Source organism: Azolla caroliniana, unplaced genomic scaffold (assembly GCF_043228905.1).
Source record: "Azolla caroliniana isolate FFs.n. ecotype wild unplaced genomic scaffold, voAzoCaro1.0.p SCAF_16, whole genome shotgun sequence".
NCBI classification, from domain to species: Eukaryota; Viridiplantae; Streptophyta; class Polypodiopsida; order Salviniales; family Salviniaceae; genus Azolla; species Azolla caroliniana.
Genome location: NW_028230451.1, coordinates 19,037,622 through 19,057,066, shown reverse-complemented (window position 1 = coordinate 19,057,066; position 19,445 = coordinate 19,037,622). Strand labels below are relative to the sequence as shown.

The 19,445-nt window shown below is 39.8% G+C and overlaps 1 protein-coding gene and 1 long non-coding RNA gene across 2 annotated transcripts; both read left to right on the top strand.

Moving 5' to 3' along the window:
- The first annotated feature begins 5,471 nt into the window (after nt 1–5,471).
- On the top strand, nt 5,472–10,931 carry LOC147854168 (kihadalactone A synthase LFS-like). The gene is made up of 11 exons (XM_087332321.1): nt 5,472–5,598; nt 5,721–5,916; nt 6,804–6,902; nt 6,981–7,032; nt 8,159–8,280; nt 8,362–8,462; nt 8,538–8,596; nt 8,766–8,822; nt 9,143–9,188; nt 10,377–10,456; nt 10,564–10,931. The coding sequence occupies exons 1-11, from the start codon at nt 5,509–5,511 to the stop codon at nt 10,658–10,660; spliced, it is 999 nt and encodes a 332-aa protein (XP_087188447.1). The 5' UTR covers nt 5,472–5,508; the 3' UTR covers nt 10,661–10,931.
- On the top strand, nt 9,195–10,091 carry LOC147854169 (uncharacterized). Its single transcript, XR_015531181.1, has 2 exons — nt 9,195–9,668; nt 9,850–10,091. It is a non-coding gene; the product is annotated as an uncharacterized LOC147854169 (long non-coding RNA).
- Nucleotides 10,932–19,445: the final 8,514 nt, after the last annotated feature.

Sequence of the window (19,445 nt, the reverse complement as noted above, 5' to 3'; positions counted from 1 at the left end):
GTCTCAGCCAAACACGTCAAGTACTCGGTTATGACGAGGATGAATTTGTTCCCTTCTTGTGACTCGGGAAAGGGGCCCAAAATGTCCCATCCAACGATTTCAAATGGAGCTTGAACCTGTATCGGATGTAAGAGGCCTTGAGCCACTTGAGGTGATTTGATGGCCTGACATGAGTTGCATGCTTTGATGTAGGAGGTGACCTCGTGGTGTAGCCCCGACCAATAGAATTTGCAACAGATTTTGTCTAGCACCTTGTGAAAACCCAAGTGGTTGGACAACGGGTGATCGTGGAAGAAACGAAGGTAACACAGGCGCAATTGCTCAAGCACATAGACCCGAGGTTCCTTGCCTACTTGGAAAAAAAGTAGGACATTATCCTAGATCATGAATTTCTTGGTGAGGGATGATGTGGGCTCGGCTCGTAGGTGGTGGCAGATGTCTTGGATCTTTTTGTCGTGTTGTTGCATGTTGGCCATTTGGGACGAGGATACGGGGAAATCGATTGTGCCGGAGGCGATTTGTTTCGCCTGAAAGGATATGCGGGATAATCCATTGGCAACGATGTTCTAGGGACCGCGGCGATAGTGCAGAGTGAATGTGTAATCCTGCAGCGTCAAAGCCCAACAGAGTAAGCGATCGGGTGGGTGAGCCTTCTTTATGAGGGAGAGCAATGGCTGATGGTCGGTTTCGACTGATGTGTTTGATCTGTGTAGGTATGGGTGGAAACGATGGAATGCCTAGATGATGGTGAGCAACTCTTTTTCGGTTGTCGAGTAATTTTGTTCGGCTTTGGTAAGTGACTAGCTTATGTAGGCAATCAGGCGCAGTTGGTCGTTGCCGTTAGATTGGAGTAGGACCGCGCCAAGGCCGACGTTGGAGGCATCCGTTTGCAGATGGAAAGGCTTTGTGAAATTAGGGTGTGCCAAGAGGTTTAAGGCTTGGAGCGTTCGCTTGAGCTGCAGGAAGTTGGATTCGCAAGCGTCAGTCCATAGGAAGAGTGCGTCTTTTTGCAGGAGCGCGCGTAGTGGGGCTGACAGGTCGGCTAGTCGTGGGATGAAGTGGAGAGAGAACATGAGGAGGCCAAGGAAGCGTTGAAGCTGCTTGACTGTGGTGGGGCATGGGAATTTTTGGACTGCTTCCGTCTTCTCTGGGTCTATCTATATTGTAAAAAGTAGCGTGCGGAAACAAGTATGATGACCGAACATAAGGAAGAAAACTCAGGTTTAATGGAGAGCTTGAGCTTACACAGTATACGCGGGAGAGACAGAGAGAGTGAGAGTGAGAGTAAACACAAGAACTATATTCAACAAAAGTACTCAATCTCTATTCACAATTCTATACATATGTGTGTTCAATGAACACTTTTATACAAGTCCTAGAAGGACTGACCGAAGTACTAACAGTACTTCAATGCTCATTAAGAGCTCCTACACTAACTCCCAAATATATTTCTCACGTAATATCTTTCCTAACGGCCTCCCAGTTTACTCACCGATCCGGCCCTACGTACACACCGGTCTGCGTACCGGTTTACGCATTCAGCCTAACCGATCGGTCCCAACTGATCCGGTCCTCGGCTTCTTCAGCGGATCCGGCCGATGTTGAGCTTGTCTCTCAACATATATTCCGTCAGAGGAGATGACGTACCCGAGGAAGCGGAGGCGCGTACTACGACACTTCTTCCATTGCAGTTGCAATCGATAGCATTGAACACAAGTTAGGACCTCCTGAAGGACTTGGAGGTGTTCCGCCCAGGTGCTTGTATGTATCAGAATATCGTCTAGATAGAAGATGATGACGCGGTGGGTGGTGAGATTGTCGAAGATGGCATTAGCCATTCGTTGGAATGTGCTCCCAACGTCAGATAGGCCGAAGGGCATCCATGTGAACTGAAAAATGCCTTTCCTAGTGCAGAATGTAGTTTTGTGGGCATCTTCAAGATTCATTGGGATCTACCAATATCTCGAGGCCAGATCGAGGGAGGAGAAGTACTTTGATTTGCCAAGCTGGTTGAGGAGGATCGTTGATACAAGGGAGAGGATATTGGTCATGGGTGGTGACATGGTTTAGTTGTCGGAAGTCGACACAAAAACGGTAAGAGTCGTCCCCTTTTTTTACCATGTGTGGCTTTGAGATCCACTCGCTCTTGGAAGCTGTGATAATCCCCTGTTGTAGCATAGTTTTGACGGCGTTGTTGATGCGCTCGTGGTTTAGAGGGGAGTGACGTCGGGGAGCTGCGCTGATGGGGCGGGCGTTGCCTGTAGGAATCGTGTGGTGGATCGGAAAGCGGATCGAGGGAGGCTTTGCAGGTGGTGTAGACAATGAGGGAAAGGTGGCTAGGAGCCGTCGGATATCATAGATGCGCTCTGTCGGTGATACCAGGTACTGTGTGTTGCTGATGTGGGTGGTATCTTGCAAATTAGTGAAGAGCGTGATTGGAAGGTGATTGGGGAGGACGAGCTGTTGCGAGGAGAAATCGAGACAGGCTCGACTATGGAGGAACCAATCACAGCCCAAGGTGATTGGGAACAACTGGAGTGGGAGGACGTAGCAATGATGTTGGATCCAGGCGGAACTGATGGTGAGCATGCACATGACTTACGTATGTGAGTGGTACAACCGTTGTTGGTCGCCGAAGATGATTTTAATGGGAGGTGCGTGGCTCGTGGGAAGTTGCAATTGGGTGACTAAATCTGCGTTGATGGAAGAGATGTTGCTGCCGGAGTCGAGGAGAACTTCTTGGGTCGTGTGCTGGAGGTGGGCGATCGTGGTACAAACGGGAGAAGTTGATGATGTGGAGGCATGGACGTGCGGGGGCGGCTCTCCCTACGGCACCCTGCGCATTAGTTTTCTGGGAGCTCAGAGAGGGAGGCAACGTTGGCTAATTGGACGTTCTGCTTCTGTTGTTGATTTTGCCACTTTCGGTAGTGACGCCGGATGTGGCCATAGTTGTTGCAATAGAAACATTTGGGGCGTCCTTGGCTGTCTCGTTCGGGCAATGCACGCTTGGCGCGTAACTGCACGTTCTGGACGTCGATGTCCATGGGAATGGTGGCTGGCGTAGTGTTTGTATGATCGTGACTGAGATTACCTGGTGTGTGCAGGTCGTGTGCGTTTGCAACTTTGATGTGTTGGGCGGTGAGGATGGCTTCGTGTAGTGTCTCCGGGCCTTGATCGCGTACACGACGGCCAGAAGAAAAACAACTTCATGTCTTCCGACATGTTGGCGTCAGCCCGATGTAGGATCTGCACAAACCGAACTGCGAATTGGGTGATGGGTTCGCGTGGCTACTGGGCGATTGACTCGAGTTGTTGTAGGGCCGTCTGATGGGAGTTCTGATGAGCAAAATTCTGAATCATGGTTTCCCGTAACAGATCCCAGTCGTTGCGTGTCTCCTCTGGTTGTTGTACGAGCCATGTTGCTACGATATTCTTGAGGAGTGTCTTCATTTCCATTACCTTCTGGGGTGTGGCCACTGGTGGTAACTGGCCACCATTTCGAAATGATCCCGCCAAGAGAGGATGTCTTCCGATGGTAGGCCGGAGAATGGATTTGGGAGAACTCATGGGTTTGGGAGATTCTGTTGTGGCTCGGATCGTGCTGAGAGGAATGACAACATGGCTTGGTTAGTATGGTTAACTTGTAAAATAATGTTGGACGGGGCCTAAACCAATTGGTCGATTGGCATGTGGGTTGATGTTCTTGAGTTTGTTGTTGTAGGAATTCTGGATTCATGGAGTTTGCGTTGCCGCTGTTGTTGTCGTGTTGCATTGTGGCGCGTGTTGTTAGGGCTGCTTTGCTTGTCTTCTCCACCAAGATGTGAAATGCTCTCAAAATAGCTCCCTTTCCATTATGTTCTAAGTTACATCTTATAGGCTACTCTTAGCGTGGTGGTGTTCTCCCACTCCAATTAGCTCTTCTAATTATGGGGGCTTGTTAGGGGCCTAATTTGGGTGTGGTCAATGTGACCCTGGTTAGGATCCGTGGTAATACCACAATATATGTATGTATATGCTTTGAATCCATGTATGCCCTAAACTGTCAAATATAGAAGCATTGCACATATCCCCAATCTTTTTGAATATGGGAAAACGATCTCCTCCATCTTTAGTCTTGGGTCCACCTATGTGAATTACGGCACCGCACCAGACTTGCCAAGTTTGAGAAATGAAACTCCAAATCTGACAAGCTGTCAGATATACTATAACATAGTGAGTACTATCTTCCACTTGCGCAGTACAAAAGAAGCAAATTGCGCATTGCTAGTTCATGTCGCTTTAAAGTTAATCCCAAAGGTGAACCCCAACCAAAACTCTCCAAATGAAGAGTTTCTCTATAAGTGGCAATTTAGAATGTCGACGATGTATTAAAATCTAGCACCATCTAGAGTCAGAGTTATGTACTACTTACTTTCCATTCTTACTCAACCCTTAGATTTAGATTTTAGAATTTTTTTTATTGTCCCTAAAGAGGCCAAATTTGACCTATGGGACAAGAGTATACATGTGTTCTTGATATGTGTCTCCTTCCTAAAAAGGGGTATTCATACATTGAAGCACAAAAGTCTCTATGCGTGAATACGACATACACATATGAGGTCAACCTTTCTAGTTAGTGTCTTAAGTATGGCACTTAAGTTATCACTCCCTCTTAATATGTCATCATATCTTGATGATTATTGAACGAATTGCACTATATGCCGAGCAAGTGACATTTATCCTCTACCATGCCTTCGTTGCATACTTTACATGCCGTCAAATTCGTTACATTTTGACACCATGATGCAACGTCAATACCTAACTTGTGAGATCGAGTGCGAAGTAATTGCAAGCTCTATGAGCATTACTACTCATATTGGTGATGAGATAAGGTTGGATATGATTAGGCATTCTTGCATTATATTGAGATCAACATTCAGGGTTGCCATTATATACCCGTATTCGAAACACAATCCTATAACCCTACAAAATATCGAATAATTATGAAGTTGACACACCTCTTGTTACACCATTGCTTCTTCTTTAGATGTGAAGATGATGGTGATGGCAAACCAGTTTGGGAAAATGCCGAGGGTGCTTCATAAGAGTTCCCCCAATGTGTTCGCATTGATCGTCTCTCCCTATTTCATTTCCTCTCTGCTCTCTGATATCTCGAATTTAAGAAAAAAATTGCATTTCGTCGACTTTGTCTCTTAGCCCTCATCTCGAACATATTGCAAATTTGACAAAACGTACATACATACATACATACATACATACATACATACATACATACATACATACACACATACATACGTACATACATACATTCCATGCAACATATCCATCCATCCATCCATCCATCCATACATAGACATAGACATAAACATACACATACGCATAGACACGTCAGAGATACATAATAACATACGCATACGCATGAAACATACGCATACGCATACGCATTCATTCATCATTTCGAGTGTCGACCATTTCCTTCAGTCTGCTGCTGCTGCTGCCCTGCAATCCATGGCATCCATGATGCCTGCTGCCTCTGTGGACCTGGAGATCATCGACCTCTCCAGCGACATCCCTGCTTCCTCCGCCAAGCTTCGACAGGTCTAAAAACAGAGACATACACATACACATACACATATACATATACATCTCCTTCTCCTTCCCCCTCCCTCACTTGGCTCTCACCTTTCTCTGATGTTTTGCATCGTTCCCCCATGATCTAGGCGTGCCTGGACTATGGTTTCTTCTACGTTGTCAACCACGGCATAGATCGTGGTCTCATCCAGGAAGTCCTCCACCAGAGCAGGAAGTTCTTCGAGCTTCCTGTGTCTGAAAAGGCCAAGTGCCTCCGCACTCAGAATCATCGAGGATACACACCTCTCTTTGATGAGACGCTCGACCCATCAAGACAGTTCCAAGGTTAGTCTATATATCTGCTGATATTGAAAAGAAAAGGAAAGAGAATCAGGAGTGCATACATGGTGCACAAATAGAACATGTATCAATCAAACAACATATGTATTCAACCACACCATGCACATGATGACATCAGGACTTTGCAGCGAAAATATGTTCAAATAATACTAACCCAATGACAAAGATATGAATTATAACCATCTCCCATAAGAATTGTATTTAATAAGGGTAGCACATGAAGAGCCCCTGACAAGAAAACAAGGACATGGGTCGAAGCCCAAAGAAAGACATGAATGTTTTGAACGATCTCTTTCTTACATATATATGCAATTGAGTTGTATGCCATCTATACGCCTGTTTGGGCATATATGTGTTGAAGCTTGAAGAATGAGATGAATGTTTACATTGCATACCAACAGCTGAGAAATGTCATTAGCTTTGACAAGATGAGATTGCTGAGGTATTGAAGTCAAGGGAAGTGGCACATAATTCATAAACAAAAAGAGATAAATCATTAGGATTACAGGTCGAGAGAGAGAGAGAGAGAGAGAGAGAGAGAGAGAGAGAGAGAGAGAGAGAGAGAGAGAGAGAGAGAGAGAGAGAGAGAGAGAGAGAGAGAGAGGAAGATGAATTTGTTTGAGTAGAATTCGTAGTGGAATGAGAGGAAACGGATAAATGATTCAAACAAGAAAGTTGAATCGTTTGAATAAAAAATCTGCCATTTATTATATGCCATAGCTATGTAAGGGTAACGACAAAACGAACCGAGATGGCATAATTTTCACTTGATAAAGTTGCTGAAGTAGAGGCTTGGATAAATTTTCTCTCATTAACTTTTTGAATGCTGATACATGCGGCCTCACAAAGGCGTACTATGAATGTTTCACTAGGAGATTACAAAGAGGGGTATTACATTGGTGCCGAAGCACCCAAGGATAGTCACAGGGCTTCATTGTGCTTCTATGGCCCTAATGTATGGCCTTCGGAAGGTATGACTTTGTTATTTAGACATCTGCAAGCCTTTTAAAATTTCGTATTCAATGGTGATAACATTTCAAAACATACAGATTTGCTACCTGGTTGGAGGGACACAATGGAGACCTACCACAAAAAAGCATTGTAAGTATAATGCATTTCTTAAAGTTGAGCCAACAATATTGTGGGATTAAATTTTCCTTGGATTCTATTCCTGAGAGAGAAACAAACAGGAACTTTAAAGCAGATTGCAAGCTATTTGTGTACATGGTGGGTCCACACTCCACGATTGAATAGAAACAGGAAAGATAAGAGTGGAACAGGAATATGAGAAAATCAAAATGATCTTTATTTGCAATAATGGGAAGTGCTACAGGATTCCTCTTTATATAGTACAGATGAATGGGAGAACGGTTGCATGTGGGATAAATATCAACAATCTCCCATTCTACTCATGAGATCAAAGCATTATGAACGTATGAGATGAAAAATATGAATGGGTGACTAAATCTAAAGGCCTTATCCATAATAAGAGTATGTAATCCTGCAGAAGACAAATGCATGTAACATGTAAATTATGTGGAATTATTGAATGTTGGATTTATTTGATGCTGATTGACCCATTATTGGTGATTAATGATGTCTTTGATGATAGAGAGATTGAAATGGCTTGCCATTTGAATGATTGTATGGGCCATGGCTGTGATTTGACTGAAGATGGATGATTTGACTGAGTGAGAATAGGAGTAGATCCAAATATTCAATACCTGTGCAAGTCATGCAAAATTTCATCACTGGGTAGGATGACAGGTGGATCTATGAAAGGAGTGAAAGGCTGAAGTGATTGAGCTAAGATAGAATGGTTGTATTTTTTAAAGGAGACTGAGAGAATGATTGTATGAGGGAAAGAATCAAAATTGAATGAGTGAGTTGGGAGTGGAAATTGAACGAATCACTGAGACAGTGACAAATCCATGAGGTGACTGAACAATCCAGCTTGATAATTTTAAATGGTAGGGGCTGATTAAATCTGTAGCTTAAGGAGAGGTTATGAATAGTGACATTGTCATGTAGTAATTGCCAATAGGGCAACATTTCAACAGCGATTGTCCAGAGCTCCCTGCCATTCCCGAAATGTAGGAAACAAATGCTTCCAGAGATGTGAGCACATATCAACAACCTCTACACAAATAGGGATTATGCTATATAAGATTCTAAAATTAAGCCATTTAAGTTTCGCTGAAACTGTTTTTTTTTTCTTAATGTACAGGAATGTTGCATATAAAATATGCAGATTGATTGCCCTGGCATTAAAGCTGGAATCAGATTTTTTCGAAAAACCAGGAATGATGGACAATCCGATGACATTTCTACGCCTTCTCCATTATAAAGGTCTACACTAGAAAATCATCTTCTAACCATGATTTCCCTCTTCCTTTGTACTGTGCCTTATAATCAATTTCCTCAAAGCAGGAGAAAAATCAATACCAGAAAAGGGAATATTTGGTGCTGGGGCTCATTCTGACTGGGGTTTTCTTAGCCTTATTGTTTGTGATGGAACACCTGGTTTGGAAGTTAGTTTGCTATCTGTTTCTCTGCTCTTTTAAACTGCACATATTGTTTTGATACATTCACAATTTATCGTATAGATATGCAGAGACAAAGATGAAAAGTCTCAAGTTTGGGAGAGTGTACAACCTGTTGAAGGGTAATCATGTTTTTGTATATCCAGATGATACTTCAAGGGAGCAATACCTATAAACATTACTATTCCGTTTAATATACAACATGGTGTATATGAGAATTTCATTTATAAGTAATGTTCTGAGACATACCTCAGCTTTAATCTAAGTTTTGCGTTGTTTTGCTTCAAGCAGTGCTTTCATTGTTAATTTGGGGGACATGCTTGAGCGATGGAGCAATAATATTTTTCGGTAATTTATCTCAAATGCTCATGTGTTTTTGAAGCACATTGTTATGACCTGTCACCTCAGGCCCCGTCTTGCTGCATTTTTATGGAGACTTACGTGTGAATTCTGTTCTAGCATACATTTAATTTATCTCCTACACTGACCATGTGGTAAAATAATTCATTTGTTTACCAATGTTGGCAAAAGATATCAATGCAGCCAAGTTAGTGCAAAACTTTGATATCACAACATTGGAAAATAGTGTTTCAGATAAAGCTTAATTTAACGCATACTTCAGTGTTCCCTTGTGTAGAGATAACCATCATTTGTTGTTTTTTATGCAGTTCTACATTACATAGAGTTTTGATATCTGGAAAAGAACGATACTCGGTATTATGTTCATATTCTCTAGTCTCTTTATTTATATAAAATGTGTTGCTAAACTAGGAAATATAATAGGTACTTATTTCCTCATTCATCAAGTCTCTCACATATCTGTAATTCTTAACAATACAAGACTAGATACTACACGCCTGTTCCCCTTGGAAATGAATGTATTCCAACCTGAGCATGGCGATGAAGGTACACACCACTGCACAGAAGAGTTGGTGTTATAACTGTATTAAACAACTGCAATTTTATTTGTGGTTCTTGGAACCCGATATGTGCACATTGTCTTTCAAGGGCTGCATATCCACAAGAAAGTCAAGCACAGGAAGCTTCATGTATGGAGATCTGAGGCTTTGTAAATGTTATTCCTACATATGTATAGGATCATGTGTTGATTAGAGCTAATACAAGTTTCATCCCCAAATCTAGGGTTTTGGGACATCATTTTGTTTAAAATATGCAAGTTCAGTGCTTGTAGTAGTAAGAAAAATCTATCTATAAAGATCTGGAAAGGAGTTACTAGCAAGAAAAGGTCAAAGTATACATGAGAAGAGTCCTTGGGCTTTTATGCCTCCAATGACACTCCTTTGTAAAGGCCTCAATCTATTAGACTTTTTTATCCAATGGTCTATATTATCACGACTGGGATCTACATCAAGAGGGATCTCAAAATCTTCAACAATAGGCTGTTGTGATGATTCACAGCCATATTTTCAACATTATTCATTGGCTGCTCATGATGAATCCAGGTGTATGTAGCGGCTGTCCATCATCTTCTGGCAACATTACATGGGCTTGTCATGATTTTCAGCTCTTTGTGGTTCCACCTGAGGCACATCATCATCACCAATGGCAGGCTGCTTATGATGGAATCTACCCTTATGTTTCTTAGAGAACGATAGAGGTAGAATTCATACAAGTTCTAGCCCCAAATTTAGGGTTTTGGGAGAACATTTTAAAGTGGGTTCTCAAGTAAAATAGCTGTAGAGTGCTCCAAAGAAGAGGTACCAAGAGGAAAGCTCAAAGTGTATATAGTGAGAGCCAATTGCTTCCTGTACAAAAAGAACACACACATTGGTCCATAAAGATATGAACTTGTGCTTCTAACAACAAGCCGAATCTGTAGCTAGAGTGTTATTTGAAAATGCTTAATTGACATATTGCTGGTTAAATGAATTCTTTCAATAGATTGCATTCTTTCTACATGGAAATTACGAGTGTTTGGTGGAGTGTTTAGAAACATGTCAGAGCGAAGATAATCCTCCGAAGTAAGTATTTCAGGATTATGCTGAAAAACTTCAGCAGATGAACGTGTTTCCTGGATTCCTAGACATGTTTGATTACTAGTTTTATAAGCTGGGATATTTTTTTTCAGGTTTCCACCCGTGTCAGATGGTGAGTATCTTCTTGAGAGGTATGGCGAAAGTCATTCAAGCAACCCAGATTCTTTAATTGATATCAAACCATCTTAGATGTTTTACAGGTGACTTTCTTGTAAGTGGTACATTTTATTTATTGCTTGCATACGTACACAAAACATGCTTGTAACTTAGTGCATGGAGTGATGCCCACCGATAGTGTGAAAATACACAATTTGACATTTGCTACTTTTAATCATAAATCCACCAGAGGCCAATATCTATGTGAAATCAATGTAATAGTCATAATTCCATTTAAATTTTTGTGTTTATAATTTCACATGGATATATGTGATTTCAAGGCAATATGAATCTCTTTGATGTTGATCTGAACACTTTAGCTAAGTTAAGAAGACCTATATCTTAGAGAACTGAGCTATTTCCACCAATGTAAAAAGCATTCATGTTGACATCATTGCAATAATGATAACAATTATGCTAGTTACATGCCATTCACTTGCCTTGCATATATATGTCACTTGGGTTAATACTATACATAATGCTTGTAGACATCCTCCCTATCGTTCCGCTACATAAATGCAAATGCACATTGCATAATTCTTTCATACAATCTCGATGTAAAACAATCCTTCAGTCTTATGACGTAGGAACATGTATGAAATTTGAAGCTTGACTTGAAGAAACTGCACAAGAAAGCATTGTTGGACAAGTCCAAACTTTGTTTGAATGAACTTCAGGATGCGATTCCCTCAATAGTACAACCCACAGAGAAGTACCAATGTGCCAAAGAGATACATTTTGAGAACTCGGTATTTAATTTCTCTACCATTGCATAGTTCTTTGATAGAAAGTAGGGGGTAGCACATACATTCTATCTATGATTGGAGAGAACCAGTATACAATTTCAAGTGTTTCATTATTGTAATGAAATGCAAGGTTTATCTTTATTTTGGGTCTTTTCAAGCATTACCTTTGTTCTACAACACACACAGTTTTTCTTGCATCGTCTAAAAGATTTTCAAAAAACATAAAATTTGCACAAAGCAAAAGCATGATAGTTATTCCAAATTGTAACTTCTTCCATATCTTTGTGCTTTACAAACTCGTTGACCATTTGTTCCAATTTGTTAATACATAAACGTAAGAGAGTTGTTGAGACTATGAGTCCTTTCTTACCATTAGTAATAGGAAAATCTAAAATTCAATTTTTTATACACATGGCATATCACATTCTCATAGATTCAAGAAATTGCAAGCATATATTCACTTGGTATCTTGAGTTCCTTCATGCTTCCCCAAAGATGTTTGTGGGACACTATATCATAAACTTTCTTGAATTCTATGAAATAGTAGTATGATTGCCGAAAAAATTCCCCACATTTCTCTTTTCGCTTGGGCATACTTCCTTTGCCTTTCCCTCCGAATTAGATTGCTTATTGAACTTTATCTTTGTTCTCTTGGTTTATAACCAATCCAATATCAGTTAGATATGTATACATTGTCACGAATATGGGTGTGTAAATTGGTTTCCTTAGTGTTGGGGCTTTAAGCAAAAGTCCGTTGAGTCTCTTCATTGCTTCATTATGTATTGGTGTCAATTTGAATTCCTTTCCTTCCTTGAGCAACCCATACAAAGGTTCAACAATATGGGCATAATGTGGAATCCAAATGTGGTAGAACACACATGCTCCCAAGAATCTTCAAACTTCCCTCTATGTTTTGCATGTCTCATTAATTTCTTGGGCGACATCTACCCTCCTTGGAGAGTGGTTTCAACCATATGGCCCACAAACATATTCGACTACTAAAATTTCTTGTTGCCCAAACGTCGATTTCTCTCAAGAGAGTGTTAAGCTTGCACCTTCTAATCTTTGTAATACCTTCTCCCAATCCTTGATATGGTTCAAAAGAAAGTGCCCACATCCATCCCGTTGTAGGGTTTGATTCTTCTTTGACTCTAACATGCGTTTATAGGAATGTCATTAGGAAATGACATCTCGATGTCTAGAATCATAGTACGTAATATTCGTGTTCGTTAGCCCAAACATTTGTTTTTATACGTATGCAAACGAATGCGTATGCTATTAAAACATTCTTGTGTTTTTTATTTACACTTTTTACCTTAACTTACCTTAACTTTCTTACCCTAAAAAAATTACCTTATATTAAATAATGAGTGCAAAAGTATGGTATTTATCATACTTTGAGGGTGTTTGTCTTACACGAATGATAAGAATGTTCGCGAATGCGAATGCACGAATGGTACGTATGCTTCATACTATGTTTGGAATACAATCTCTCAACATTTTGTTTATCACATTCATGATATATGCTATGGAGTTAGTTGCCCTTCGTAGCATTGTGCACATCCTTACCAACCCGATCGGAGTTGACATTGTGGTGATATCTTGGCTATTCAAAGCTATTTGGCAGTGTAATTATGTCTCATGTGAATACCATACATGGTGACTCAAATGAGAAACATGGCTGCAATGCATCACACTTAGTAGATGTGTGCCAAGTGGCAATCACACATCACATGCATTACAAGCATTGCATGCATCACATGCATTCTTATTTGAAGTCTTTTATAAGGAGAAGGAAGAAAAGCATATAAGCATCAATCAATAAGAAAAATATATTGATCAATAATCAAGAGATTAAGCTAGCGCACTTACAGTAAAGTTTCTCATATCTGAAGATAAAGTCAAGTGTTCACAACCTCGATAGTTTGATGCATCGATCTTGAATTGTACGACAAACATTTGGTAAACCCAACGTGAAGTGTCAACGAAGGGGAGACTTCGATAGAAGAAATGACGTTGAGAGGCTTCAATGTTGACATGGTCAACTTCATGATGACCATGATGAGGCGAATGATACAAGAGCAAAGTGTGACTAATCGATTGGAAAGCAACTTGATCCTTGTTACACAATCAATTATTCAGAAGATTGGTCAATTCAATGATGAAGACATCGCAATATGTTTGGAGGTGTATGAGAATGAAACGGGCAATAAAGATGCAACTAGGTTACTATGGTCCCTCAATTCAACAGAGTGGTGACTCTAGATGTTCAAATAAAGGTAGTGGAAATTCAAGAAATATTCAAAGTAGATTGGAGTGGATTTCATCAAGCATTGTTAGATGATTATATGCTTGACGACCTTACTAGAGTCACAAAGAAGGCCTTTCTCTAGTGGATCGAGAAAGGAGGGAAAGGTCTCTCATTATTAGAAATATTGAGAGAATTTGAAAAGAACTACAACGACTTTTCGGTGGGGGATTGAGAGCTTCTTTAGTCATAGAAGGTATCTGATTTATTTGTTCAAATAATGGATAAATGATTTAGAAAATAATTGGCAATTTTTTTGGACAATCGAACAAGCATAAATACACTTGTGTCCAATTGGAATGAGGAGGGCGCTATGAACGGTGGATGATGTAGAAACCTCAAAGAAGGTTATTGCGAGAGATTGTCCATCCAACATAGGAATCGACTACTCAAGTGAGAGAAAAAAAAAGGAAAAGAAAAAGATTCACCGATCGACTACTATAGCCACATTGGCTGAACCACTTCCCATTCTTGATTTCCTCATCGAACATAGGAATCGACTACTCGAGTGAGAGCAAAAAAAGGAAAAGAACGACATCCACCGATTGACTACTCTAGCCACATTGCTTGAACCACTTCCCTCTCCAATAGCATTGTTCCTGATTTCTTCATTCAAAATAGAACCCCTTATGCAATCAAAGGTAAGATTAGGGTTATTCAAGAGTGAAACAACCAATGTTTCCCACAAATCAGGTAAGGTCATCAACAACAATCGGCAATGGTTCGGTTCGGTTTGAGAGGTTCAAAACTGAACCGAACCCCAAAACCGTTAAATTTTTTTCAACCCGTTAAAACCACGGTTTTGGTTTTCAAGTTAGGTCAAAATTCAAAAATTCAAAAATTTAAAGATTTTCCTAAAATATGGGAATAAGGCTTGAAAATGAAAAGACTGTTTTAAAATAATTATAAAAAAAAGAAAAAGTTTAACTGTTTAAATTGCAGTTTCTAACCGTTGAAACGGAACCGTTTAAACCGTCCGTTGTTGACTGTTAGTCATCAACAAGAAGATGGCCTTAAGCATACCATTAAAGGAAGGTAATCCAAAGTCCCGCAATTGTGAGAGGGTACTGGTTAAGGTAGATAAATGCTCAACAACACTTTTTGACTCAACACGTTGCATATACGCCAACTTATGCACGAGATGCACTTGAGTAGCATTTAATTCTCCCATACCTCAAAAGCAATAACTTGTGAAACCCTTTCGATCCACTTAGACCTCATCTAATATAACCATGTTGATGTAAGTGATGACCTTCTTATTTAGTTTCATCCATGCTATATTTGCCATCTCTTCAAGCTTGACTGCAAGTCGTGCCCTTTCACAATCTTTAAGAAAAGAGAATGCCTAAGATTATCTCTTTCCATAAATCAAAACGATTACCTTCAAATATCTTGATCTCATAAGATTTTGAGATTAGAGGAGGTAGTAGTCATTTCTGCACTCAACAGTTTAGGGTTTAAAACAAAACTTGTCTTTTGCACAATCACTTGATGGGACAAAAATTTGTCACAATGGCAGTCTCTAGCTTTAATACCAGTTGAAAGAGATGTGATGGCATGGTATGTTGCTCCAAAAGACCAAGGGAGTGGGCTACTATGTGAGGAGAGAGAAAGTAAAGAAAATTGTGCAAAAAAAATGGAGAGGAAACCCTAGTTGCTAAAAGTCCCTATCTCATTACGAGAGATTTGGGACCAATTCTTATTGATAAGTAATTTTTATTTCATTTGGGTGTGTTCACATGTCATGATGAATGACCAAAAATTATAAAGATAATATAAATGCCTATAACCCTGCAAATTGGGGCTTAAAATATAGTAAAAATAGGCCTAGAAAGCTCGTGAAGGGAGCTTTCACATAAAAGGGTCAAAATATACAAAAAAGGAGAGTCCTTGGGGCCTTTATCCCCAACATTCTTGATGAAAATCTGATTTTCTATGAATATGGAAAGATTCATCTATAAAAAACTCGACAACCTTTTCGATTCAACTTTGGAAAAAGGCAGAATGAAGAAGTTAATGGGAGGATGCTAAAGCCAAGAGAATACAGGCAACTTACAACTCAACAACATTTGGGTTGAAGGTAGGTGATCCTCATAGCTTTTGGGATAAGGTGATAAATATTGCAAGTAAATGAAATGTTCAACCATAAGACTTAAGGAAGGCTAATTGTTCCTAATCCCTAGGAAGCACGGGTCGGATACTCAATCCCTGAGTATCCTTCACCAAAGATCATGGTTGGAGGGATGGAGATAATACACAGACCACAATTGACCATTAATGTTAGTCGGATTGAATATAACAATTCGGCTACAAAAACATAACAGAAGTCAACTAATACACCCACAGTTCGAATCGGCTACCCCACCAATCGATCAATAATAACATAGTAATCCAAGGATCATTTAGGAATTAACATACAAATATTAATAACAACAGTACCGTATGCACAAAACTCATATATATATTACGCTTCATCTATAGACAACTTTATACAAGATTCATGCCCTTTTTTATAGGTAAGCATATGATGATACAACGCTAGATCAAATCGGCACATACTTCCGGAGCATGCAGGTAATACTAGGTGGAATGGCCCAATAGAAACATTAATGACATTCACAAAATTTGTTGGGGTGAATGTTGATGAAGTTTAGGTAGAAGAGATGAGGAAAAGAACGGATGAAGTCGGTTGCCTGTCATTCTTGAATACTAGAAACCAGGGAATAGAAAAGAAGAGAAACAAAGAAAGTGGTAGCAAAAGAAAAGTCAAAGCAAAAGGCAACCCCATTGTAGCTAGATTCAGAGATAAAGACTGCCATCAATAGAAAGAAGGTTTTAGAAAGTAGAATCCTTGATAGCAAGTTAGAACTCACTCTTAAGGAATTTTTAGGAATCGTAAATAATTTCATGAGGTTATAATTGACGCAATCCGAAGAAAGGGGCAAGTGACAGATAATCCATGAGTTCAAGTAGTCATTTCATCCAAGAAGATGTGGATATAAAAGTTGCTCTATTAGTTGGAGTAAGGTATACAAATAAAGATATCAATGAAGGAGAAGTCATACGCCACTATACTTGTGGTCATTGGGCTTGGGTGAGGATAGAAGCCGTGATCAAGATTGGGGAAGAGATGGAATCAAGCTTTCCTATAGGTACCCTCGTGTGTGAACTGAACCTTTTAAGCTTGTAATTGATTACATAAATGTGTGTGATTCATTATCATTCATATAGATGTGTGTGTGTGTGTGCGCGCGCGCGTGAGAGAGAGAGAGAGAGATTACAAAGAGAAAGAATAAAACCAAAGTGGAGAGGGGAAGAAGAAGAAGCAAATTTATTTTTATTGTTGTGCTCTCTCTATCGGTAACGGAATTCAGCAAAAAGACAAGCGTTAGAAAGCCCTCGATTAGAGCTTCGTAACGTGATATATGAAGTTAAATTTGGTGGTCTGTACGAGAAGCAACGATAGAAATAAGGAATCTTGTGTTATCGGCATCCACATACTCAACAGACATTGCGGGTCTTCTATTGTCTTCGTCATCTTCGACATCTTCAATCGGGTGAGTTTCGGTTGTCTCTCTTGTTCATGAAAAATTATTTTTATCCCGGATCAATATCACCTCAAGAATAATGGATATAAACATGAATTCCTCACAAATTGTGGGGGACATTGATATGGAAACAATTGATCCAAAAAAGAGTAATGTGATGGTTGAATGTAATCGTGAAAGGGAAGAGATTGGAAGCTCTAAGAGGTTTAAGGGTATTGAGGAAATTAATGAGAAAAAATTGACATATGCCAAAGTAATACATGTAGATGAGGTTGACAAGGATCATTGTAATTAGGGAAATTTATGGGGAATTGCCAATACCTTATTGTCTGATATTGTGGAAGAAAATGAAAATAAAGCGAAAGAATGCATTGATGAGGATGTCCATAATATGGAAGTTGATGCTAAGACAGTGTTGTAATCTTTTGATGTATTCAATGATCGTGCGGTTATATTATTTTTTACCGGGAAACTCCAATACATTAATTGGATTAAACAATGGTTGAACACAATCGTGTCACCAATTTGTGTTGAAAATATATATGCAGGACCACGAGGGTTTTATGATGTAGTGTTTCCTTCACTGGAACATCGAAGTGCATTGTTGGCTAAAGTTCCCGTGTTTTTTGATGAACGATTGGTGCATGTAATGCAATGGTCCCCCATTGTGGACTATCATGCTTTGTTAAAACAAGAATGCCATGTTTGGGTAATAGTGGATTGTAAGCATGCTTTTTTATGGCCACTTTTACCAGAGTTGATGAGTCAAATGGGTAAAGTGTTGGTATCTCCACATGCAAATGGTACAAATAAGTGCAGATTTTGTGTGTTATGGGATACAAGTCGTAAGAGGCTAGGATGGGTGCGTATGAACACACCTGGTATGAAAAGACTTTGTTTTAAATTGAAGTGGGAGACATTTGTAGGCCATTGTTTTGGATGTGGTGAATGGGGTCACTTTATGGTGGAATGCCATTGTCATTGTCCTTTAACTATAAAGGTTCCTAATGACGGGAATGGTAAGGAAGGAGTTGGGAGAGATGTTGGTGTGTCATATATTGTCGTTGTTATTGATGAAGGAACATCATCTAGAGCAGGTTATAAAGAGGTTTCACTTCAAGGTTTGGGCCCTAAGAATAAGGGACTCAATCTATGGATATGGAAAAACAAAGTTTGGTGGTTATACATAAGGGGAAAAAACCATTGGATAGAACTAGTAGTGATGTTGTTGTTGAAAAGGATTGGCATCAGGTTAAGGGCAAGTCAAAGGGGAAATCAATGAATATACAATGTAATAGTTTGCCCACTATTCCTGAGACTACTTGGAAAGGAAATTCAGGAACTAGGGAGGGTCCTCGAAAAGTTCATTGGCAAAGAAAATTTAGGGATAAGGGATTACCCCTTCACCTTCAATTTGATTCATTGGGATGGGTTGTAAATTCATCGAATTCTCGAGGCTTTCGTCAAGTAGGAGAACCTAAACAAAAGATTTCGATAGACAACCCTAAGGATGTGGTGCATGAAAATCCATTTGCAGCATTGGAGCATGATTTGACTAGTTTCATGACATTGGTTGCTCTAAATGAGCAAGTGCACCCATAGCATTGTTGATTGAATGAAAGTGGTAACATGGAATGTGAGTGGGGCATGTTCTCCTCATAAGAAGTATATATTATGGGAAACTTTGTTAAGTAATGAATGAGATGTATTATGTGTAGTTGAGCATAAGTGTCATGAGTTAACAGGATCCACAGTTCATTTACATGGATATTCATCATTCTATGCCGGACATCTTAATAATCATTATTCAGGTGTGGTATTAATCACGCGGGATAAATATTATCCTCAAGTGGTGCATAATGATCCTTATGGTCGGTTTTTGGTTCTAGAAATCATTTTTTTGGTGAGGTTGTGTGGGTGGTTGGGATTTATGCCCCTAACCAAGCCACTCAACGTATTGCATTATAGGGCTCACTCCTTCAAACCCTATGTGTCGTTCGTCTAGGATTACTTATGGGTGATTTTAACATGTGTGTTGATGCATCTCAATCCATGTCTAAACATTCAATCATGGATGATCCTGAGCAACTGGCTTGGGATTCATTGGCTATGGAGGTTCTGAAGTTGGATGTTTGGACATGGTTGCATGGGAATGATCCAGGTTTTACTTTCCAATCCGCTCAACATTGACAAACATGGAGTTGGTTAGATAGAAT

Excerpts from the sequence above, each read along its gene's own strand:
- LOC147854168 (XM_087332321.1), top strand. The coding sequence starts at position 5,509 with ATGGCATCCATGATGCCTGCTGCCTCTGTGGACCTGGAGATCATCGAC. Across the intron at positions 6,903-6,980 it reads TAATGTATGGCCTTCGGAAG|ATTTGCTACCTGGTTGGAGG; the intron begins GTATGACTTTGT and ends CAAAACATACAG. Across the intron at positions 7,033-8,158 it reads ACCTACCACAAAAAAGCATT|GAATGTTGCATATAAAATAT; the intron begins GTAAGTATAATG and ends CTTAATGTACAG.